Source organism: Eretmochelys imbricata, chromosome 2 (genome assembly GCF_965152235.1).
Source record: "Eretmochelys imbricata isolate rEreImb1 chromosome 2, rEreImb1.hap1, whole genome shotgun sequence".
In the NCBI taxonomy this organism is placed as follows: domain Eukaryota; kingdom Metazoa; phylum Chordata; order Testudines; family Cheloniidae; genus Eretmochelys; species Eretmochelys imbricata.
The window spans coordinates 130,148,198-130,174,612 of record NC_135573.1 but is presented as its reverse complement, the minus strand read 5'-3'; the positions used below and the strand labels follow the sequence as shown (position 1 = coordinate 130,174,612).

The 26,415-nt window shown below is 41.0% G+C and overlaps 1 protein-coding gene across 2 annotated transcripts in view; it reads right to left on the bottom strand.

Annotated features, from left to right (window-relative positions):
• CDH12 (cadherin 12) overlaps positions 1–26,415 on the bottom strand; it is a 215,880-nt gene that overhangs the window by 151,733 nt on the left and 37,732 nt on the right. For both annotated transcript variants that reach the window (XM_077809158.1, XM_077809159.1), the window contains exon 2: positions 6,844–7,138. In XM_077809158.1, coding sequence (XP_077665284.1) covers positions 6,844–7,138 — 295 coding nt within the window. The remainder of the gene's footprint in view (positions 1–6,843; positions 7,139–26,415) is intronic.

The window sequence follows — 26,415 nt, the reverse complement described above, 5'->3', positions numbered from 1 at the left end:
TCCATTCAGTGTAAAAACAATAGTAGAATCTAAGAGCCAAAATGCTAGCTGGTTAAGTGTACAGATGTGTTTCAAGGTCTGGGTCTGAAGATCTCTGAATTTTGGGGGTGATGCGATCCAGTGTATGGGCTGAGCTATTAAACTGAGAAGAGCCAGGAGCAAAGATTGGATCTAGGTTTGGATCTGAACTTCTCCAATGCTGAGGAGGTCTTCCAAGATGAGATTTTGGCTTGCCAGATCTCTAGTTAAACATACCAAAAGTCTGTGTCCAAATATAGACGAGAGGGCTCATATACCCAGAGGAAAGGTATATTTCATAGTGCCAACTTGGCAACTATTTGGACATGTGTTTTTACTACATATTGCTTTTTGAGTTTTCACATCCTTCAAAATGTTGAGGTTGTGAATTAGCAAGAACTGTTTAATCAGTTTTCACCTAGCTTTAGTTTTAGCAATTTCTCAGTTACAATCATTGTGCTCCAAGGGGTTTGCAGGACTCAGCCCAGTATGACTTTCATTTCAGATGGGCTCACAGAAGTCAGTATTATTTGTCTGTAAGCAGTGTCAGGATGAGCTCCACCCTGACATCTGGTGGTGAGGTGTGGCAAGTTGTGGAAAAGAACTTCAGGGGCCGATGTCATTTGCATAGGCACACCCACCACGCCTAGAATGAGACCATAGCTGCTCAAATGGTCACTTTGGCTGCTGTGGGATCCCCAGCGTCTCTGTTATTGGGGCAGGAAGAATAAATTGTTATTACCCTGATTATGGGAACTGTGCTTGGAACTGTACGTGGCCTTTTGTTATGATGGAGGGATTCACCATCAACGAAGTAGCACTCGCTAGGCAAGGGTCATGGGTTCCAAAACTGTGTGAATAGAGAGAGGCTGGGGACAAGTATTAATACTTGGTGGCATGGGCCCCTTGGTGAGGGCCTTACATGCTAATTGCACTTCCTCCTCTCTCCACTGTAGAATATCAGAGCTAATTTTGATTTCATTAGAAGTCTAGTTATAGGCTGCTGAGCTCACTTTGGGCTGACAGTGCACCAGCACTGGGGCTCCCCTACTACAAGCTGAATTCACCTAAGAGCTGAAATCACTGAGTGTTGTGTTAAGTAGTGGGGGAGCCTGAAGATATATTGTGGCGCAGTTTGCGGCACGGCTGGTGAAGCAGTTCAACGCGGAGCAGTGTGTGGATGGCAGGAGCTGCTTGTGGGTCGTGGAGCTGAGCGAAGGAGTTCGTGGGGCAGCTGGTGGAGCGGAGCGCAGCTGAGCGAAGGAGTTCGTGGGGCGGCTGGCGGAGCGGAGCGCAGCGGAGAGAAGGAGTTTGTGGGGCGGCTGGCGGAGCGGAGCGCAGCGGAGCGAAGGAGTTTGTGGGGCGGCTGGCGGAGCGGAGCGCTGCTATGGAGCTATGGGGCGGTCAGCTTCAGATCATGTAAGGTGCCTCTTACCCCCGTCCCATTTCCACCCAGGTTGGGAGGTAAAGCTCCGCAGATAAACTTTCGAACTCTGGGGCTGCCCTGACCAGGGACAGAGACTTTTGGGGTATTGGACTTTTTGGACTTTGGGTGATTTGGGGTTGCTGGACTCAAGAACCAAAGGGAAAAGGGCATGCCCCAATTTGCCTGGGGTGGGTTTTTTTTGCTCATGGGTTGTGTTATGAATCCTGTTGGTGGTATTTCCCCAACATAATGCCACATTGTTTCTCTCTGTTATTAAAAGGCTTTTGCTACACTCAGGCTATGTGCTTGCGAGAGGGGAAGTATTGCCTCTTGGAGGCGCCCAGCGGGGGTGGTATATATTTGTCCCAGGTCACTGGGTGGGGGCTCGAGCCGGTTTGCATTGTGTTATTGGAATGGATCCCCTAGATATTGAACCCGGCCCTTGTTGCTGCCAACTCTGACGGGCAGAAGGGTTACATGTCATATTTCATTGTTTTGCTGACAATATTCAAACACTTAACTCTGTCACATTGATCATACCAAGCCCATCTTTGAAACTCTCCATTGGTTACCCCTTCACCTCTGCATCAAATACAAGCTCCTTGTCTTATCTTTAAGGCCTTTCATAACTTTTAACACTGTATCTATGTATTTTGCTAATCTATCATGATATCAAGCCTCACTTAGTTCCACCAGCATTCCTAGCCTTTGCTCCCTGCCTGTCTTCTTCTTCCTTAAACACCTCTATGCTTTCTTCTAGCTGCTTCTTATGCATTGGAAAAACTCCCTGATAAAATCCAAGCAGCCGTGACCTCATCTTCCCTCAACTCCCTCCTCTGCTATGAAGTTTATAAATCCCACCCTGATGCTCATGGCTAGGCAGTTGACAGACAGTGACTACTGCTTTTCCTGCCTTTCTTTTCCCTGCTCCTTTCCTCTCTACCTCCACTCCCAATTAAAAAAAAAAAAGAAATATAATACAAGTATCTAAAATAACTGTGGCAATTCTATATCAGGTTTATGTCCTGTATGTTGTATCCTCACCCCCTACCCTTAATCTGTTTGTGTTTTTAACCTGTAAGCCCTTAAGGACAGGAACTTTCTCATTTGTATTTGCAGAGCACACAGCACAATGGGGCCTGAGTCTGACTGGGATTTTGGGCTGCTACCAGAAACAATAATATGGGCAGCTGGACTGATGTTTCCTTGTTAAATACTATTTTGGCTCCCCAGATTGGACACACTGTACTAAGTGATCTGACCTTTGATATTTAAAAAGCGATTACTTGTTATTATGGTGATACTATGGTGAGGCGGTTCATATAAATGAGAATAAGCAAAAGATAAAGACAGAGGGATAACTTTCCTGGGGCAGCAATATGGTGAAGAGGTTTTACCTTAATTTAATATGAATGTATGGAATGTCTAATGTATGCCCCCGTAATGTTATCTGTTGATCCTAACTGAAAAATGTGCATGTTTTCTCACATTCACCTTACTTCCATATATAAACATAGAATCCTCTGCGTTTTTACTAACACTTCACTAATTAGTTTGCTTATTGATCACTGTAATTCATCTGGATGGCCTCTATGTCTATTCTTGGTAGACAATTAAAACACTACACCATGGGATCAAGGTTAAATGCAAGAAATGAGTTCATAGGCACTAACCATCATACAAAATAGCTGGGAAGCACAGAAAAGGGAGAGATAGATACCATGTCATCCCACCTGCCCTATTGTATAGTATGGACACTTTATCCATACATGGCAAATAGAATCAAATTATAATTATTCTTTTGAACATACAACACATTCAATTATTTATGTATTTAGTTCTAAATAATAATCTTTAAAAATGCCGATCCAAGTCTCTAGATGCCCTAACACACCATTCATAAAACAATCAAATTGCAGCAGCATTGAACTAATCATTTCAACGGGCATGCTACTAGCCAGCCACTTACAGAAACTCCTTTGCACCCCTCCTTCGTTGTGGGCAACATACCCTCAGACTTCTCCAAAAATCTTATCAAACAGATGTTTGTTGCAGCAAGCTTAGGAGGATGCCAAATTTAAAATATTTATATAGATAACTTTAGTATCATTGTGGTGGGGCAGCTGCCCCACAAAGGGAGAAGAAGAGGTTAAAAGTAGCACCAGGGAGGCTGCACAGAACCAACGAATCAGGAAACGGTTTATTGAGCCCACCAATAGGGAGAAGGCTTGCTGAAGCAGTCGATCAGGGCTGGCAAGGACCATATATAAAAGGCTGCTCAGCAGAACAGAAGGAAGTCTCCCCCTGGAAGGCAAGGGAGGAGGACTGGCTACCTGCCTGAAGAAGTGCCATAGATAGCACAGTGCTTAGCAGGGGCAGCAGAGTGCGAGGGTGAGCCGCTGGCTGACCTCTGCCAGGCTGGGGCCTTGCTACAAGGGCTGAGAGGGTGCTAGGGCTATGGGGGAAGTGGCCCAGGGAAAATAGACATCAGGTTGGAGGAGCTGTAGGGTCCCTCGGTAGGGACCTAGAGTAGTGGGCGGGCCTGGGTCCCCCACTTGCACCCCACTTGCCAATGAGGTGAGTGGCCAGGATCCAGACTGCAGTTTGCCCCTGAGGTGAGGGGATGGACCTTGGACTGCAGTTGGCCACGGAGGCAAGTGGCGGGACTAATGACTGCCAGTCCCCTGCAAGGGGGGAGATACCAGAGTGGGGCACTGCCGGATGATTGTGCCCAGAAGAGGATGCTGCAGTCAAGAGAGCAATGTGGGTCCAAAGAGTAGAGATAGCAGTGACAGCACGTGTGACACCATTAGCTGAAGGTGGACTGGAAAGGCCGAGAACTAATTCCCAGAATGGGCAGCAGGAGGCACCGTGGTGGTGAGTTCTACTTTATCACACTCATGATACAGAGTCAGTACTAAATCTATACCAAATAGAATTTTCAAGTAAAACAAAATATAAATATTTTAGGGCACCCATTTTTAGATACTTATTAATTAAAAGCTGTGGAGGCAGAATAATTCCCACTATCACCAATAGTTAATTAAAAAAATACAAAGTACAATACTGGCAATATTTTCTTATAAACAGGCTCAATTACACACACACACACACACACACACACACAGGTTCGGCTGATGGCGGTTCCCAGAGGACGCGGTTCGCTGCTCCAGGCCAATGGGAGCTCCTGGAAGTGGTGGCCAGTACATCCCTTGGCCCGCGCCACTTCCAGCAGCTTCCATTGGCTTGGAGCAGCGAACAGTGGCCACTGGGAGCCGCCATCTGCCAAACCTGCGGATGCGGCAGGTAAACAAACTAGCCCGGCCCGTCAGGGGCTTTACCTGCACAAGCGACAGAACAAGTTTGGGAACCACTGTTCTAGAGGCAGAGAAAACAACTGGAGAACAAGGAGTCCTGATAAGAGGATACCAGTAGAGAATGCGTCTTTGTAGGCAGAGTGGAAATTCAAACCTATGACTCTGATATCCCAGATGAATGCCCTAACTACTGGGTTACTGGGTGTTCTGCTGACACATCCATGGACCAGCCTCAAAAATTCAAGACCTGCTTGCCCCCAGCTGTATTTTAGGAGGGTTAGGCATGCTCAGTGCATGCCTATTGGATCAGACCCCACAGACAAGATAGGTAGGGGAACACCTAGTTTGAGAATCCTGTTGGGGCTTACGCATGTCCCAGAACTGCAAGCAGCTCAAATTAGCTGTAGGACCATTGTGAGAACTTCAGCAGCTTTGGGCAGGCATACCAGTGGAAATTTAGGCACGTATGAGGATTTAGGTGCCTACTGGGTTAGGCAGCAGCAGAGCAGTGGATATTTGAATGTCAGTGGTGCCTACTTTTTGGACTTGGGCATCTATGAGGGCAGTTAGGCACCTAAGCCCCTTTGTGAATCTAGCTCACAGTGCTTAGTGCAGTGTATTAGACATACTATACAGCAGAATCTGAAGGCAGCTCCTCATGCAATGAGACACCTGGTTCTATTTTGTTAGTTTCTATACATACATATCCACAATAGAGGGAAAAAAGAAAAGAATTCCCTGATCATGCAAACCGTGTTGTTGGTCATCATTTCTTTTTGTCTTTTGGTATAAGGTCATATCCTATTAGCATTCATTTACTATCTGATATATCCACTCATGGGAACTATATTTTGAACTCAAATCTAACCAATCCTTTTCATTATTAACTAATTGAACTGCATGTGCATTTTTATAACTTACTGAACTTCTCTGAACCTACTTGTTAGGTCAGGATGATAACATGATCTGACTGCCTGATCATATTACATATACAAATTTCATACACATCCCAGTTAATTCCATAGGACAATTTAGGTAACTGGCTAACCCTTTTTTGCCCTCACAATAGTCTATCCAGTCTCCATTATATGTGTTGTTTGGTTAGAGGGCCAGGAAAAGCTGTCTCTACAGTTTCAGAGTTAGAAAGCCTTAGCAATTGTTCATACTTGGAGTTTTAAATTATAGCCTAGGAGGTGATGAGCAACTCTGATTTGTGAATGTACCAGGAAAAGGGAAAGCAGTTTTAGAGTCAGTAAAGAGGGTAATAAACAGCAGCAACCAGGCACCCTAGACATGGATATGTGAAAGCTTCTGCCCCCTGTCCCATAAATCAGAACTAAGCAAAATGGTTGTTGGTCAGGTAGTACTACCTTGGGAGAGAAATTGGTTCTTGTTGTTTGTTTGAACTGAAATCCTTGTTTCTATCCCCAGGTTGTGTGGATAGCTGATCTTGATGTGAGCACAGTTTGTAACCATTTAAGAGCCAGATTGTGGCTGTTCTAATGGATGCACAAAGTAGTGGGGACCAGGCACCAAGAGTCTTTTCCCCATTGTACCAATGCCCAGGCATCTCTCATAATCACCTGAGTGCAAAAATTGTGTGAATCTAGCACCACCGTGTAGAGCAGATAGGCTAGTGCCATGGTTCTGTGCTAAGCCTCTGCCTTGGACAGCTGAGCTGGTGCAAGGAGAGAGCACACCACAATGTGCAAACATCCTTCCTGTTTGCATTCCTCCCAAAGCCCATGGACCCATTTTGTTTGAGTTATCCTGGCTTCTACTGCTGTACAGCCCTAAACATACTTACCCCCAATCCTTCCCAGTGCAGGCTATAACTTAAATCCCTTGGTAGCCATTTATACATTAACAGTGGGGAAGAGAAGAGACTTGAATGTAAGAAGATAATGCTAAAATAAAATTGAAATATGTATATCCCTAAGAACAAACCCAGCAATTTTCGGTGTTCTAACCAGGAATTTTAGGAGCTAAATTTCCCCTGCAGCTTCCTCTGTAGGAAATTAACATTGAAAACCAGTAAGTAGGATCTAGTTAGTTATCAAGGGGTATATATTCCTTACTCACCCACTGGAGACATTTCCGGGACACTGGCAACATACGGCCCATCTAGGAACTTTGGCTCATTATCATTAATGTCCTGCACTTTGATGATGAACTCTGATTCAGGCTCTAGTGGTTTCCTGGTGTCTATGTCCACAGCCTGAGCACGGAGTGTGTAGAAAGGCTTTTCTTCTCGATCAAGGCTCCTTATGGCATGTATGTCCCCTGTGGTCTCGTCAATGGTAAATACCGTGCCAGCTCCGTCTCCTGAGAGGGTGTATTTAACAGTGCCCGCTCCCTTGTCCAAGTCAGAATGAAGCTTAACAGAAAAAAGAAGGGGAGGGGAATGGAGAGAAAAATATTAATGGGTCATTCTGTGCTGGAAGACAGCTGGATTATTTTGTGCCCTCTTAATGTCTTCAAGGTATAAGAGGAAATGGCTGGCAATATACCAAAGATAATTTTTATCAGTTACTAATATCTAGGAAGGAAGCATTTCAAAATCCTAACTAATTAGAGCCATGCAAATTCCTTTCCATAAAAGCTCCAATGCACCAGGTTTTGAATTTGACAACAAATTTAAACCTAAGCCCAAGTTCATCAGAAGGTTGCTACCACTTTAAGCAAACCTCAGCGAAGTTTAGAGCAAACGTGAGCTGATTTGTGATTTTGTGTCAAACACATAACATTCATTTGGCTTTTACACACATGCAGATGGTTTGACTGAGTTTTGCTTTTAGATGATAGGTTTGTTTTAAACTCCAAACTTGGTTTAAAAGGCATAATGAATTCAATTTTGAATTTGGTATTATAACTTGGTTCTAAGCAAGCCAGGAAGCTGAAATCAGAACTCATTCAAGGTCAGATTCTGCCTTCACTTACACCCATGCCACCCCATTGATTTCAATGTTCAAATATTAATCATTTAGTACACTCCCTATTGTGAACTACAGTAGTTTCATTATACCCTGTGACACAGCAACCCTGTGGCAAAGGGCCCCCTGCTCTTTGCAAACATCTCTCACCTCAGACCTGACAATCTCACTACACCAAACACCTATCTTACAGGATATTTACCCATAAAGTATCTACGGAAAGCTTGTAACTTGTCCAGATTCAGAATCATTGCAAGATGTATGTATGGGTAATATTTTTAGGAATAAAATAAAATATGCTTTGTGGACTTGGAGTAAAAATTAGTCACTAGTGGATAACTAGCCTCGGTGATGGCCCTTTTGGGCAGGGAGAAGTTGTCCCCCTGCCCTATTTAGCTAGTGATGCAACACAAAGCTCAATTGTTTAGCCTTGTGTGATACTAGGACTTTGCCTCTGGCGGTTTCCCAGTAAATGGCAAACAATCAAAACAACTTGCAGATAAAAAGAACTTTAGAAGAAGAGAGAGATTCACCCTGTCTGTGACTGTAAACAAAAGACTCTTTTCAGTATAACATAGGAAGGGAGAAGCACTATGGACCCATTTGTTGGAATGGGGAAGCCCCTTGTGGAGCATTGGGCGGGAAGAGAATCATGAATATTTGTATTCTTGTTCCCGTGAAACCAGCCAACTCTGCAATAGACTGAACTTTGAGGGGAAACCTACTTTATTAGATAGGAAAGGTAACTATTGATACATGTAGATCCAGTTTGCTTTATTTTATTTTGCTTTGTATTCTAACCATTTATTTCCATCATTTTCTCTCATTTCTAGTTAAATCTGTACACTTTCTTTAAAAAAAAAAAAAACAAAAACCACCTACTTTTGTTTTATTGTAAGTGCTCAAATGTGCTGGTGATTTACAGAAGCGATGGTTTAAGGTGAAACTAGTAAAATCACCTCAATGAGCAGCGGTTGTTATGTTGGCGGAAGAAGTTCTCCTGCCGACATAGCTCTGTGCATAGTGTGCATACATTATGCTGACGAAACTTATGTTGCTCTGGGGGCAGTGAGGGATGCGGGTTTCACACCCCTGAACAACATAAGTTTTGCCAGAATAAGTGGTGGTAGTGCAGACCTTATCTAAGTGATTTTCCCCACAGAGCCCTGGTCTACAATACAAAATTAATTCGGTATAACTATGTCTCTCAGATGTGAATAATCCACACCCTGGCATCACAGTTATATTTTCCTAACCATTGGTGTGGACAGCGCTATATTGGTGGGAGAGCTTCTCCCACTGACATAACTACCATCTCTCGCGGAGGAGGAGTTAGTAAGCTGTGACGAAGTGGGACTGTTCTTAATGTTTCCTCTGAATATTGTAGGGGTGCCTCAATTTCCTCTATGCATTTCTTAATTCTCTAGGTGGTGGGATAAGGGGGTGTAATTTTTGCAGAAAAAAGGGCCAATGTACATAAATAGCCAACACTCTGTCTCCTGGCAACTGATGGCCTGGGCCCTTCCCCCCTGCAAGGTGATAGCTAAAGGGTTGGAGAACAAAGGAATCAGGTGACCTCCTGTCCCGGGAAAGGGACAAAGCCCAGAGGAGGAGGGGCTGGAGGATGAGTTGCGTTTGGACTGGCTGGGGACGTGGAGTGAAGTGCAGACATAGTTGTCTGGCTCACTGCCCCGCAAAATGGACCCGGCTGAGGGGTCCTGTTCTCTGTACCTAAAAACTCTGTTTTAGACAGTGTTCCTGTCATCTAATAAACCTCTGTTTTACTGGCTGGCTAAGAGTCACATCTGACTGCGAAGTTGGGGTGCAGGGCCCTCTGGCTTCCCCAGGACCCCGCCTGGGCAGACTTGCTGTGGGAAGTGCACGGAGGGGCAGAGGATGCTGAATGCTCTGAGGTCAGACCCAGGAAGGTGGAAGCGGTGTGAGCTTTTTGCTCTGAAGACAGTCTGCTCACAGAGAGCAGACTTCACCAGAGTCCTGCCTGGCTTCGTAGGGAGCAGTTCCAGAGCATTGCCTGGGGACTCCGTGACATAAGCCTACAGAAGAACTCTCTCCTATTGACTTAGAGCATCTTCACTACAAGTGCTACAGCAGTGCAGCTGCATCAGTGCAGTCATGCCACTGTAAATCTGTAGTATAGACCTGCCCTCAGAGGGAAAATTGGGGAAAACTCAGTAGTTTCTGCCTCACATTTCCACACATCTGCTAGCCCATTGGAATGGTAATTGTTTGTTCTTAATGGGAGAAAAACTCAAACTGCAAGATTTCTGGGTCAAGGACCATCTTTTTTGGTATTTGAATTGTGCCAAATAGAATGGGGCTTTAATTCCTGTTTGTGGGGACAGGAACTACCACAATAGTAACAATAAATAATATCATCAGGTTTCTTTTCTACATGCTGACATCGGATTCACACTCATATTTAAGATGAAGCTAGAAAACTTTAACAGATGCCCAAAGTTATGTCACAGTAGTATGAACTCCCAGGTTTGCCATAGACTTAAACAAGGGGGGACATTTTAGATGCTCCTAGTCCCATCTAATAAGGGGTAAGCAGATCTGCTGTAATGGACATAGCCTGGAAAAGAGCTTTCAAGATGCCTCAGAGTGCATTTCCTTAAACGGTGCACTCAGGAGATTATGGCTATCGGCTTTATTTATATTATGCATTGTAGAAGGCAAAACACAATAGAGAAAACATGGAAAGTGAAAGTAAATTATACCAAAAATGCATTACTGAGAACTAGCTAAATGGTTTCAGTAATGGAGCAAGAAGCTGAGTTACAAAGGAAGCGGTAAAGACATTTATTAACATTTATAGCCCATTCTTCTCTTGAAATTGAATCTAGGTCCTTGTGACTCAGGAGGAGGTCATGGTTTGTGGGATAGAAAGAGCACTCACACACAGTTTTCCCTTCCTAAGCTTTTTTAGCCCATCCCTGCTCTTCTCTGAGGTAATGGGTACCTGACCCTGCATCTAGCTACCCTATAGGTGGGGTTTAAATTACCTCACCACTTTAGCATAGTGTTCCTCCCATTGTGTGCTAGGTATAGACATGTTATTAAAGCTAATGTTAAAAAAACATTATGTAATACACAGGTTGAGAAAAGTGTCTGTACATCTGGGTATAGTGCTTAGATTATCCATAAATACAGAGTTTGTTTGTAAAAGTCATATGCTAGAGTACATAATCAGCAATAACCCAAATTTAGGTGAATACATTTAACAATACAGTTTAGGTATTAGTTTCAAAGGCAGCTTATCCATCCACTGCTAGGAGTCAAACATCCCCTTTGTTTGTGAAATGACAAGATAATAGCTCCAGCCTTGAGATAATTAATGTCTCTCTCTCATCACTTTAATTTAAGTGGTTAGTTCACATGCAACCTGCTGCACCATTATACTTTGGTCAGTTACAGCTGCTTTCAAATGTAGGTTTAAAGTCATTTGAGGAGTACAAGAAGAGAAAACCAAAATGAAAATGAATAAAACAGAAAAATATTAGTATGGCACACAGTGAGAATTGAAACACTTTCTGACATGTATGTAACTGAAATTAAGGCTTTTTTTTTTTTTGGTATGTGTACCATGTGATCTAGGCTGGTCTGGTAGCTATGATAGCGGGAATGACACAAGCCAAATGTTTATGGTTGGGAAACAGGAATTTGCCAACAGGGAGAGCCACACCAACCATAATTTCTCTTCCCCTTCCTCTGGCTTTAGATCAGGGATGGCTGACTGTGATTCCTATTTGCCAGTTGGAGAATCCATGACAGGCTAATAATGGATCAGACATCACAGTACATGGTAGCTATGAGTCTCCATTCTACCAGAGAGGAATGAAAAATTGCTGAGCAGAAAACTGGCAATGGGAGAAAAATATAAAGTATGGCGGCCAGGGGTGTGTGTGTTTGGGGGAATAAAGGTTTCTGAGAGAATGGTCGAGTGAAAAGAAGCTTATATTGGAAGAGAAGCACAACCGCAAATTAATGTGGTTCGTTCACATGCAATAGGCCTTGCAAGCATTATACTTGGCAGCATTACAAGTTCAGTTGTCAAAAATATGTTCACTGCGTTCCATACTAGCAATGGACTAGATCACCAGTCGGTGTAGCTCCATCAATTTCAATAGAGTGATGCTGTTTTACACTAGCTGAGGATCAGGCCCATTACATTTATTTCATCAAGCTGTTTTATAATTTGATTTTGCTGATGAAATCCAACATTGGGTAACGGGCAGACCTAGCACTTACTTTCAGTCTATTTTGAGCTATGCAAATTATGGGGTGATTTGTAGATACACAGCATCTCCCTAAATATGATAAACAATCACTAATCTCAACTGAACCAAATTCTCCAGCAGTAAAAGAGAAAGCACATTAACGAGCAGCATCACCTAGCCTTAATACCACTATCTGAGTTCCAAATTCACTTAGATTTCAAATAACAAGCTATTTAAAAAAACAAAAACACAGTTGTGTAGGTGATGGAGCTATAGATCTGCAGCATCCAGACAGCTGTTTGCTATTGGTGGTGGTGTTATTGTTGATGCTCCCCAAGTCAGCTCAGATGGTGCGTGAAAATCAGATGCCGAGAGAGAGAGAAAACTAGGATCTGCAGGGTTTGCACAAGAGTACAGGCTGATCTTGACTTTCATTGCTTTAAACTTTACAGAAAGCAATTTAGTCTACAGAATAAGTGCTTGCTATTCTGTATCTGATTTATATGTTTCAAAGTGTACTGCACTGAAAAGATATTTATCCTTGTCTTGTCAGAGTTGAAAAGTGCACATAAAATTTGAGAGCGTGCTTTTTCTATCACTGTGTGCAACAGTAATTTTGTTTCATTCCATTTTTTTCCTGAGGCTTTTACTTATTTTCTATCTCCTGCTTTTCTGCTCTTTGAGCAAAGCTAAAGGGAAGGAGAATAGACCCCTCCCCCCAAATCTTAACTCAAAGCATCAGCTTTGTTTAAATATTAGAGTGACCTGAATTTACTACACAGTGACTATACATCCATGCCAATTTCCTTTGCTATCATGTTTTCTTTGTAATTTTTAAGTATTAAAAAAGCCATGAAGCTTTGAACACATGAAGGATTCATACCCAGCATTATTCATTCAAATTAGCTCTCTTGCTCTGTGTATCCCAGTAACATAGAGATAAATTTTAATGTCACATTGTTGTTTAGGCAAATCTTTCCCATATGTAAAATTAAAGATTTCTTACAACAAACACTGTTAGTGCAGAAAATCATGAATATTGCTCTGTATGACAGCAAATAAAGACAATGGTTAATAAAAGGAACTCTAGAATATATCACTTATCATAATACACACATCATACCATAATCTACTGATATATGCAACAAAAGGACATGTACCACTGGTGAACTGGCTGTTAAAAATATCAGCTGTATACAGTTGCTATCATGGAGACACTTGTTAAGTGCCTTTGCTAAATGTACTTGGAAATAAATGGATTATCCTTTGTCAATTTATTATTTTATAATAAACCCCATTAAACAGAGTGAATATCTTCTATAGAGGATTTGCCAAACCAGATCAGGATTTTCTTCAACCACTCTAGCATCCCACCTTAGGCTGCTATCTTGTAGCTAATACTTTGCTTCAGAGGAAGTGAAAATCACCGCATTACACAGTCACCTATGTAATGCATATGTACATTGAGTTTATCTGGGAGAATTTATTTTTCTGAGCCTCACAGGCAATTAGCTCATGACCTTAAAAATGAGAGAAGATTACTACTATCTTAGCAGTAAATGTAATGGGTGGTCATACAACTGCTCACTCCCTTTGAAAACAGAGTCATGGCATTTGACTTCATGACTGCTAGAACAGTGAATCCACAGTCATATGCACCATACAGTCATCCGATGAAATTAATTGCGGCAGGAGATCAAGTTCTTCTACAATATCTCCTAGCTTCAGTAGAACATTGTCAAGGCTTGACTGGTGAAAAACGTCTCTGGCTGCTGCCTCTGTTAATGAATTTGTGCTATCCTTCTAAAGAAGGAATCTCCAATCTAGAAGGGTCAGGATTTTGTCTTTGGTATTCCATATCCTTTAACCCCATGTGAATACATATCCTTGGTTATACCTCATGTGATTGCTACCAAACAAGCAACATGAATACCTGGAAGCAAGCTCAGTCCCAAACAACCTAATGAAGGAGCAATCCCTTCTTTTGCAAAATGCAAGCGGTTTAACTTTTAGAAATACCTTTTATGCCCCTACTGGAAAACAGTTACATGTTTCCTCCATACGCAGTGATTTTTGGCAAGACTGAACTTTAAAAGAGAAAGAACACTCATAACATCTGAGAAAAAGTAGATGTGCTGGAGTATTATGTTCTGGAATAGGAACTTAAGAACAAACAGTTGGCATCTTATGGATCTCTCAGGAGTATCATGGACTATTAGGTCCCAGTAAAGCACATGCTGAAGTCTCACTGACTTCAGTAAAACAAGTACATGCTTATGTGTTTTACTGAGCAAGGACGGACTTCAGCTTTCTTAAAGTGTTTAAGTACTTTGCTGAACGAGAACCTTATTGCTTCAGAAACTTAACAAATGTGTCACAGCCTTACAAAGTCCATACCTGTTCATAGACAACTTAATAATTCAGCATGTTAATTATTCCTGCACACTTTATGGGACATATTACACTGGAAAGCACATAAAACTTCAGCAAGTGTGTCAGCCCTACATACTTCATAAGGTGCACAGGAGTTGTGGCAGAATTGCCAAATAGTCTTCAGGCAGTAATGTGCATTACCCGTGTTTGTTCCTCGGAGATGTAGTCTTGCTCCATTCATGACATCTGAATAGTTTATATTAATCCTCTCAGAAAGTCAACACGACTTCAAATCTGCATGGATCAGTACACATTTCTTGAGGTAGGCAAAAGGCCAAATGCACTTCATAAAAAGCAAAGGAACTGTGATACAGATGCTGAATAATTAAGTTGTCCATAGACTCCTACACATTTTGTAAGGTGTGCAAGGCCTGTGATGCTCTTGCCAAGATTATATGTAGTTTACAAAATGCTCAGGAGCTGCAATATGGATGCTGAATAATTAAGTTCCTCATGGATTTGTGTGCGTACTGAATTCAGTAACAGTTCTGAAAAGGAAAGGAAAAGAAAAGAAAGCTCTAAATGCAGAAAAAAAAAACCACCTAAATCAGTCTCCAAACTAACAGATGCAGTTTTTGTTATAGTCTGATATGCAAGGTTATATTAGCCAATTTCATAAGGTTATCTAAGGGTACAGAGAAAAATTCCTATAGCAGAATAACTCTTTTTAATGCTATATTACAGTGCAGGTTTGGGATGCAAAATAGTATGTTAGGTGTATCCTCTTCATTGTTAACCTTTGCACGTGAGTGCAGACCTCCTCTTTATATAGCCCATGCCTAAATCTTCTCAGTCTTTGCCCCTTGTTGCTAGTTTTTTGTTTTTTTTTTATTACACAATCCCTTCTGCTGGATCCTCCTTTCCCCACTCTCTTATATATATATATATATCATATCATATGTGATATAGATATATATCTCATATGTGATATAGATATATATCTCATATGTGATATAGATATAGATATATCTCATATGTGATATAGATATAGCTATAGATATATCACACACACACACACACACACACACACACACACACACAGAGGTATTTTCCTCCTTGCTCTATATCTCCATTGTCCCACTTCTTTAATAAGCTGTGGAACCATGCCAGTCCAAGTAACCAAAGCAACGTAACTGAAGCTTAGTGATGAAAATAAGGAATGGTGGCTTGAGTAGAAGCATGAAATAGTTAGCTGTGTAAATCAAGGAATGGGGAAATTAATGGTTGTGTAATGACGGGTAAAATGATGAAGTAGATGGCTATGTGAGCGACGGCCATTGCAGAAATTGGAAATATATTATATATTTATATATTTTAATATATGTCTATAATATATATAATTAAATTATAGCAATTATAAATTATATTAATTAATATAATATATATTAATTTATATATTATATATAATTATATATAATTTAAGTATACCAATTCATCCCCAATTTTTCCATTAAGGACTGCAGTTGCCTTTTAATAACAGTATTGATTACAAAAAAAAGACATTAGGAGGAGACAGCACTATACCTGATCTGACCTGGCCCTGATACTGCACAGGTATCAGCTACCATGGACCTTTATGGGCCCATGAACCCACTGTGGAGTCTCATTGATTTCAGCGTTAGAGCCTATGTTTTCCATAATCACAAGTATGTTACATTCTGTTGCATTATGGAGCATGCAGCAATAATGCATGTCATAGCACATTCTAAAAATACATATTTTACTTGTTCTACATAAAACAAGATTGGATGTTTTTCTAAAAGCTCTGCTCTAGCAATTCTTTTGGGGAAGTTCTATGGCCTGTCTTATGCAGGAGGTCAGACTAGATGATCACAGTGGTCTCTTCTGGCTTTAGAATCTATGAAAATATAATTACCCACAGACATGAAAAATGTACCTCTAAATGAAAAAATGCAGCACTAGTGAAATATATAAAGAGTAAAAAACAAACAAACAAGATAAGAAACCATACCAAACTAGCCAACTCTACTATGGTTTTGTAACTAGATTTCCTCATTTATTTCAAATTGGAACACACACACACATTTATACACACACACAGAGACAATGATCTGGCCTTAGTTCTTACTAATACTATTTTAATAAAGTATGTAATTACTTCTGGTAGTAAATTATTTTTACGGTACTCAAGTAATACAGCCGTGACACATTCATTTATTGCTTGATTTATCTGAATCCATACCAACATTCATCTCTAGTTGAAAAAATAAGATTTGTTAGGGGTACTTTCATCTCAGCTCAAATCCAGTAGATGTGAGTAGTGATGGAGAGATTTGACCATGAGGTGGAGTAGTTGGTAATTACCATGAAAATGAGTGTGGTAGTCTTACCAACCAAAGTGTTCAAAAATCATGTGATAGACTTACAATTCATATGGCTTCAAAAAGAATAAGCTTTGGATTATTTTTATTTCTAATAAGCTTTGAATTCTTTTTGTCATCTTGGTTTTCAGCCTTTTGAGTTCATGTTCCCAAGATTTCCTCTGCAGTCGTAAAGGCTAGAATTTTTATATAGTTTATAATTAAAGCCAGAAGTCCCATAACTTAATCTCATGACTCCAGGAGCTGAGCCTTTAAGAAAAAAATTACCAAAGATCTCAAGAGTTTGCAATACTGCCTCAGTCTATTTCTGGTTAGTCAGGTAGCAAGCTGTGCTTACTGATCCTAAGATTTGTGTACTTTTGTCATTCCCATCTCCCTTGCTGTCACCCTGACTCCCTTTGTTTTTCTCATCCACCTCTTATGTCTTTCTTTCAGAATGTAAGTGTTTAGGAACAGGGATTAATTTTCTATGTGTTTGTAGAGCACTTACCCCAATGGGGTCCTGACATGGTTGAGGCCTCTAGGCACTACGACAATATAAATATTTAACAACAACAACAACGACACATTTCAATGGAAAATTCCAATATGGTTTGCTAGTCACTAAAATAAGCACCAGTTCAGGAAATACCTCTGTTCAGGACAGCACTTGGCCACATGCTTATTTTTCAGTACATGCTAAAAGGTAAGAATATAATTAAGTATTGTGCTGCATATGGATGGACTTACACATGTTTCAATGCTTTCCTGAATCAGGGCCACAATGACTGCACTATAATATGTGTAATGCAGTATTCTTTGTAAGATGCAGCTGCAAGTGGAAGACTATCGCATGTGTTTAGCAACATCTTCCCATCAGCACAAACCTAATTTATTTGAAAATCTTTACAGTCGGACAAGATAACTTTATAAATAGATTTGTTGCCTACAAGATAAGGTACCTTTACGAGCTCTGAAGTTTTACTTGCTAAATTTAACTATCTTGAGATAAAAGAGGAGGCAGCACCATGTGGGCTTTGAGTGCAGGACAAAGGCCTGATTCTGATCGCAACAATGCAATTCCACTGACTTCACTAAATCAATGCACATTTCTGTACAGTGGTGTACAGCAAGATCAGAGTCAAGCCTCATGCTTCAGTTTCCAATAATTCTCTTTTAAACTTGGGGTTGGTTTTAAATGAAACACGTGAAACAATCTTAAAACCTATTTTTGTTTTGTTTTAAATTTTTCCCACCAGGTCAGGTGCAATCTGACCTACGCTGTTTGCTTCTGATGCTGTACAAATAACCCATCATCAACTCAAGCTTTCAGTGCTGGCTTACAACCAGCTTGAAAAGGGTCTGATACCACTGAAGTCAGTGGGAAATGGCAGGTGCTTATCTCTTCTTGAGATTAGGTTTGGGGGGGAGGGGAGGAACCTTCAAAAGGCCATTGTGCATTCACTACAACCACTAACAGCAAAGAGACACTTGCACTCCCCACGCCTCCTCCCCCACCACCCGTTTAAGTATACGCTCTGTTAACTAGTTCACTTTTGATGATCTCAGCAGAACATCCAGCATTTGTGCTCATCTTGCAATGATCTCCCTGACTTCTCCAAGTGGGGATGTAATGGCAATAATTTACACAGGGTCTCCTAATTTCATTGCATTTATGAGTTTCATAATTATTTATTTAAAAAAAACCCTTTTTTTTTTCCATTAATATGAAATAGCCACCAAAATTAGCAGTCAGCCACACAAAAGTGCTACAGAAAAGAGGGACCTAATAAAGAATTCAGTACAGCATGCTGTGGAGCACATGGGGCCTTGTCCAAAATTCTCACTGGCATGGGCCTGCAATTTATGATACACTGCCTTGTGGCTGAAAAGTCAGGACCAGATCCTCACCTTATATAAATCAGTACCTTCAATGACATCAGACTATTTGATTTACACCTATGGAGGATCAGGCCTCATTCAGCTCTGTCATAGTATTTAGCCAGATTTCAAGTGGGTAGGGAAGAACTCAACTCTGATGGTTAAAGCTGAGAAATAGAGGAATGGCTACTATACTCAAAAGGGGCTGGGGGTGGGGGTGAGGGAAGTCACAGCTGTGACCAGAAAATATCACCCTGCAAAGAATTTTTATTTCTTATTTGAAAAAAGTGCATGTAATAAATCAGAATTTAAAACTGAATTCCATGTTTATGTTGTTTGTTATGGCCTGGGTCTACAGAAAACCTGTTGACCTTGCCATAATTAAAATGGCAAGTGTAGAGCTGCAGTATAATTATTTATTTAGTAATAATGCGCTTAGTTCTTTCCTTATTGTAACAGAATTCACTGTATGAATATCAGAACTAGGTCAGACTGCACCTGGCCTGGTGGGAAAAATTAAAACAAAACAAAAATAGGTTTTAAGATTGTTTCATGTGTTTTATTTAAAACCAACCCCAAGTTTAAAAGTGAATTATTGGAAACTGAAGCATGGCTTGAATCCACACAGGAAGTCTGTGGCAGAGTAGGGAATTGAACCTGGGTCTTCCTCTGCACTTTTTTGTGTCCCAAATACTATCAATATATATAATTTTACAGCATGCCTCCTGCTGTAACACATACATAAATTATGAAGACATTAAAATATTATGTATGTGTCATAAATATAAAGGGAAGGGTAAACCCCTTTGAAATCCCTCCTGGCCAGGGGAAAGCTCCTCTCACCTGTAAAGGGTTAAGAAGCTAAAGGTAACCTCGCTGGCACCTGACCAAAATGACCAATGAGGAGACAAGATACTTTCAAAAGCTGGGAGGAGGGAGAGAAACAAAGGGTCTGTGTCTGTCTGTATGCTGGTCTTTGCCAGGGATAGACCAGGAATGGAGTCTTAGAACTTTTAGTAAGTAATCTAGCTAGGTATGTGTTAGATTATGATTTCTTTAAATGGCTGAGAAAAGAATTGTGCTGAATAGAATAACTATTTCTGTCTGTGTATCTTTTTTGTAACTTAAGGTTTTGCCTAGAGGGGTTCTCTATGTTTTTGAATCTAATTACCCTGTAAGATATCTACCATCCTGATTTTACAGGGGGGATTTCTTTATTTCTATTTACTTCTATTTTCTATTAAAAGTCTTCTTGTAAAAAACTGAATGCTTTTTCATTGTTCTCAGATCCAAGGGTTTGGGTCTGTGGTCACCTATGCAAATTGGTGAGGCTTTTTATCCAACATTTCCCAGGAAAGGGGGGGTGCAAGTGTTGGGAGGATTGTTCATTGTTCTTAAGATCCAAGGGTCTGGGTCTGTAGTCACCTAGGCAAATTGGTGAGGCTTTTTTTACCAAACCTTGTCCAGGAAGTGGGGTGCAAGGTTTTGGGAAGTATTTTGGGGGGAAAGACGCGTCCAAACAGCTCTTCCCCAGCAACCAGTATTAGTTTGGTGGTGGTAGCGGCCATTCCAAGGACAACGGGTGGAATACTTTGTACCTTGGGGAAGTTTTGACCTAAGCTGGTAAAGATAAGCTTTAGGAGGTTTTTCATGCAGGTCCCCACATCTGTACCCTAGAGTTCAGAGTGGGGGAGGAACCTTGACAGTATGTAAATATAAGGCACGAGTAAATATAATAGAAATATATAGGAGCTACTTCCAAAGCTCTTATATGAAACATGTTAAATCTATAATGAAAACTTAAAATACACATGTTTAGAAGACAGATTTCAATTGATTGATATTTATGATGATTTTCTTTGTGAAAAGAGATTGCAGTTGCTCACGAAGATAGGAACAAGGAGGAATACAGTAGTGTAAGTTGCTACTGAAAGTAAATTGCTGGCCAAGTTAGGTTTCTTCACTGTAAAATGATGTCTTTTTGATCATGTACTGAAATTACAAAATCCGATTTCTTTCAAAGTTGTGTAAAGGAGACCCATTTTCTGCAGAATGATATTGTATGGATGCCTTAAGCTATAAGATATAAAATCATGTCAGCGTATGTTCTTTTCCTCATTCCTAATCAATTAACTATGTAGGTTTTACAAAGAAAATATCATTAACAACAATGGGCAGGTACATAGATTTCAAATTATGTGTAATTATAGATTGTGTGAGATTTTGCACATCATCTCATAATGGGTCATGATCAGAAACAATTATTTCCATTAGATTTAACTGCTTAGGCCACCTTTAAAAGTTGCCCAATCCTGTATCCTTTCCTTTCTCACATGAATTGTACTGTTGACTTCAGTGGGAATACTTCTGTTAAAGCTGCAGGATTAGGCCACTAAAATATGCTGCTAATATTATTTTGGAATAACATCATGTGTCCAGTGTATGAAGTATTGACAAATAATAAATTCAGCTGATAAAGTAATATTCATGAGACCTCCACTCTGATCTAGAATTTTTTTTACATCTATTAACATAAATAAAAAATATGAAATGTTAATGATCACATGTAAACCAACGAAGAACTGGGATTATTACAACCAAAGGGTGAAAATTCCTTAATGGACCAAATTCTGAGTTCTAAGAGAGAAAGTATAGTCCAGAGGTTAGGGAACTAGCCTAGAGGAAGACCCAGGTTCAATTCCCTACTCTGCCACAGACATCCTTTGTGGACTTGAGTCAGCAGACCCATGCTAGGGAACCCTGAGCTTGAGCATCTACATTGTATTTGAACCCTATGTCACGACTTTTCAACCCTGCACTCGAACCTAGGGCTCTGGTGTATATATTGCAGTGTGCAGACCTGAGTCAAACTAACCATACCGCAGAGTTCCTAGTTCCCGCCCCTCTTCCCTCCCCCCCCCCAAAATGTGGCTGCTCTAGCCCTAGGAGTGTGGTGCACTGTGGGAAAACTTTACTGCCCACCCTGCATGTTACCAGGAAACAGCTCACTTGGCAAAAGGCTTGATTGGTTCACTCTCCATTGCAAACCCAGGAGGCTCTCTGATGGTGTGCTTACAGATCGGTGATCAGAAGAGAATGGGTTAACACTCACCTGCTCTACTGCCATTTGCCAGGGGGGAGGGGCGAGTGAGAGGGGGCTTTCATTTTCAATAGAGTGTCTCAGATTGTTGGGATAGAGAGGACTAAGGAAGTTGTACTATGGAATTATGGAACGCTTCCAGATAATTCCCAGACACAAGTCAAGTGGGGCTTCATCTATGCTGCAAAGCAATAGAGCTTGGACCCTCCAGCCCTGCAGGGTCCTGAGGCCCTGGATCAGAGCATCAGGTTAGCACAACTGCAGTGTAGATGAGTCTGGGCTCAAGCACAGGCTTACATTGAAGTGTAGGAATACTCTTAACCTCTTTGTGCCTCAGTTTCCCATCTGTAAAAAGGGCAGAGGGAATAATACTTCCTTACCATGGCTGTGGTGAGGATAAATACATTAAAGACTGAAGGCTTTGAGATCTACTGATGAAACAGCACTATATAAGAGCTAGGTAGTATTACACAGATCTAGATTTAAGCAGGAGAGGTAAATAAATGACCTTGAAATTCAAGGCTTGCATCCTTGTAGCTATGTAGGTGCCTGAAGAGAAATGATGTTATGACTCTCCAGAAGTACCCAGATTTGTGAGGCACCTCAGCCCTACCTCCCCTTACTGCGAAGCAGTCTTGTTTGCTTCTGCTGTAGCTCAGCTCCCTGAAACCAACAGCCTCTGGCCACACAAACACTGTCTTCCAGGCCTCTGCAGACCTCATTCTCTATGTTCAACTTAGTAATAGGCACACAAGCCCCCCGAGTCGCCAAAGCATTCCCTCAGTAGGATTCAGCCCTGTCATTGGACACTCATAGAAATTACCAGGTAAGCGGTCACTGATGAAAGAGTGTATACACAGTTTGACTAGTACAATTTAGGACAGATCATTTTTATAACAAGACAGCACTGGAATGTACTTATAGTGGAAATGAACATAAGTTTATTAACAATGGATAAGATTGAAGAGCTAGTAAGCAAGAACAAGAGCAACAGGTTACATATAAAGAAACTTGTAACATGCAATCCTAGGTCTACACTTAGCAATAGTTACCTTTCCCATGTAATAAAGTATATTTTCTCTCAAGGATTCAGCCTTTGACAGAGCTGCTGGTTTTCAGTCACAACCAGGATCCAAGTTTTCATGAATACCCCAGACACTTCAAGGGCTTTCCTCTGTGAATGGATGACAAAATGTTTGTGTGTGTGTCTCCTTATATTTTCCAATAATCATTGTTTTTTCCTCCTAAAACAGGTTGACCCCCATGGTTTTCTTCCTGGGTGTTGGCTCCAAGGTGTCCTCCCATACTCCTGTTTGTTTCACAACCTCCCTCCCCACACACACAATCAACCTGTTTGTCCTGTTTAATTTCACATGTAATTGGAGAATCCACTGTGTTGGCTTTGTAATGCTTAATTTACAGCAGAGATAGGGATAGGTGAATAGACATGCTTTGTCAGGCAGAAAACCTGTTGCCAGCTTTGCCTTGTTACAGACTTTAAAGCATAGTTTCAGTGTTTATGCACAACTCCTTATACAGTATTTTACAATGATATTAACCACCCGTGTGTCATTGGCTTTTGTTTGATACCTTACTACACGCTTTTTGGATAAATAATATGAAAGCAGCATGTTGGGTGCAATGAGTTTGTCAGGCCTGAGAGGAGTTGCTGTTACAGAACAGTGGACCGTGGCCAGTTGGCACTGAGGGAGTCTTAGGGTTTCAAACGTCATACTGTTGTGTGTGCACTGCACCTTTAAATGTACAGGAGTCTCCCTGCCTCAGGTAGGGGGCCATTTAAGGCAACTACATTTTGTGTTTCAGTTCAGATTAAGGAATACGACAAAGAGATTTATAGAGAAAAAATATAATACTAGTGAGAGAGAGAAAGAACAAAGCGATCTGCTCTGTACCATTCTGCATCTGGAGAGAAAACAAAATGACAGCTGCCTCACAGCTACCACTCTGGATGACAGGGAGACTCCTACATATTTAAAGGTGTGGTACTCACAAAAACCATCATCTCCTTTTAATCTCTGAAGTCCCAGTTTCCCCTATGATAAGTAAGGTTTCAGAGCAACAGACGTGTTAGTCTGTATTCACAAAAGGAAAAGGAGTACTTGTGGCACCTTAGAAACTAACCAATTTATTTGAGCATAAGCTTTCGTGAGCTACAGCTCACTTCATTGGATGCATACTGTGATAAGCTATTACCAACAGGAGAGTGGGTTTGTTGGGGAGGGTGGGGAGAAAACCTGGATTTGTGCTGGAAATGGCCCACCTTGATTATCATACACACCGTAAGCAGAGTGATCACTTTAGATAAGCTATTACCAGCAGGAGAGTGGGGTGGGGGGAGAGAAAACCTTTTGTAGTGATAAACACCCATTTTTCATGGTTTGTGTGTATAAAAACATCTTCTGTATTTTCCACAGTATGCATCCAATGAAGTGAGCTGTAGCTCACGAAAGCTTATGCTCAAATAAATTGGTTAGTCTCTAAGGTGCCACAAGTACTCCTTTTCTTTTTATGATAAGTAGGGACACAGATTACCAGAGAGAATTCTCCTGTATTTCCACAGATATACCTTTGTTGAAAACTGTGGCTTGCCTGGCAGAATGCAAGCATGTTACTTGACTATATTTCAGGAGAAAGTTCCAGCAGAATCTCCATGACAAAATATTCAACCCATACTAATGTGAATGGGAGCCTTGCTTCCCACATCAAGGGAAGAAAAGATCCCTTTAACTTGAAGACGGAGAGAGAGACTTGCACTGAATTGTGCGGTCCCTTGACTCCCTTTCAGTAAACACACTCTTGGCAGCATTAGGGTGACCAGATGAAATGGACAAAATATTGGGACATATGGGGGAAACAAAAAAAAAGGCTGGAGCGGCCAAAGCTGCAGTATCTGGACAAATGGCGTCCCGACCATGCATCGGTTGGGACACGGGACAAAGAACTAAAAATCGGGACGTCTAGTCACCCTAGGCAGCATGCACTGAAACAACATTGATTTAAACCCACTGCATTTGTAGAAGTCAAAGATTTTAAAGGGATTATAAAAAATTATGCTTAATTTGACATTGATTGAGACTAAGTAGCAAATAAATCTTTTATTGGTTTGTTTGTTATTTCTGTTTGTTAAATTCTACTAAGATAGTATGGTGTTCTGTAGCAAAGGTCTTTTAATTTGGGCCGGCGTAGATTAAGAGTCCTTGATTTTGATATTTGAATTATGTGGAGTTATGCAATTTTTCTCTTATTTTTTTAATTACTCTTTTCACTAATTACATTCCAAATAGATACAATATCTCTTTTCCTCCCATACCACTGAATTTAAAAACATGTTATGCAAATCATTCATTTTAAAGTGCTGTCATTTAAAGCATCTCATTTTTTTTAGATAATGACATATCAGAACATGTAGGGAACAGAAAAATTCTGCTTCAATCTGCCTGTCACAGTTTGACAAGGACTGGAACTGTAAATAATTCGACCAGGTCTCATTCTTTTTGACCCAGGAACAAAATATCAGTTTATATTCTATCACAAAGTTGAAAAATTAATTTTACTCAATATAATAATGAGAAATTGTCAAGTACTTTAGTAAGGCCAAAATAGGATCTGCCATACAACAACATAGTGCGTTCTAAATCTCTCTCACACGCTATCTCAGCTTTTTTAATCCAACACTTGGTAAAAAATTAAAACAAAATAGCCTACCAGCCAAGATCCTCTAGATCTTAACTCTGCATGGTGGTACAAGGATAAAACCTCCCTTGTGCCTCTCTGTGTAGGATTAGACATAATTACAGCTCCTATACTTCAGGAGGGCACAGTCCACATGACTCTAGCAGCCCTACTGGCGCTAGACTCTCCAGAGGGGCAAAAATGGGCTTTGGTCTTAATCCCCCACCTCCACTTCCACAGGCAAGAAGAACTGACACTTTACATGATGAAGCTTTTCCTGTCCCCTGTCAAAGGGTGGTATAGCAACAGCACACTGCTGAGCTTTGAGAGTCGTGCCGTGAGAGTCATTGCGCCTAACTCCAAGAGTTCCCACATAATAGCGTGCTTCCACACAAATAGACAATAGTCTTGCCTAAGCAAGCTTCGGCAATAGCCTAAGACACTGCGCTGTGACTCAGGTGATATGGATCCAATTTCCCACCATGTCAAAGATTTCACTGTGTGGCCCTGGGCAAGCTGCAGAATCTCTGTGCCTTGGCTTATAATCAACAAAATGGGTATAAATGTTTCCTTTCTGCCACCCTTTGCCCATCTTGTCTAATTCAAGAAGAACTTTGCTTATATATAATCAGAGAAAAATATGACACCCAAATCCCATAATAAATAGGGAGGCTTTGTTAGTTCCTTGGATTGTTGTTTTAAGCAGACTTCATTGTACCAGAGGAAACGATAGACCTCCGCTGAAGCACTTCAATGTCGATACTACCTATGCCAGTGGGAAGGGTTCTCCATCAGCATAGCTAATCCACCTTCCGGAGAGACAGTAGCTACATCAACAGAAGAATTCTTCCTTCGACCCAGCGCTGTCTACTCCAGGGATTAGGTCAGTATAACTCCATCTCAGGAGTACGGATTTTTCACATTTTGGAGAGACACAGCTATGTTGATGTAAGTTCCCAGTGTAGACAAACCCTAAGGTATCTCGCTTATTATTTGCAATTACGTCCTTCTTAACTGAGGCCTGCTCTTCACTAGAAAATTAGGTCAGTTTA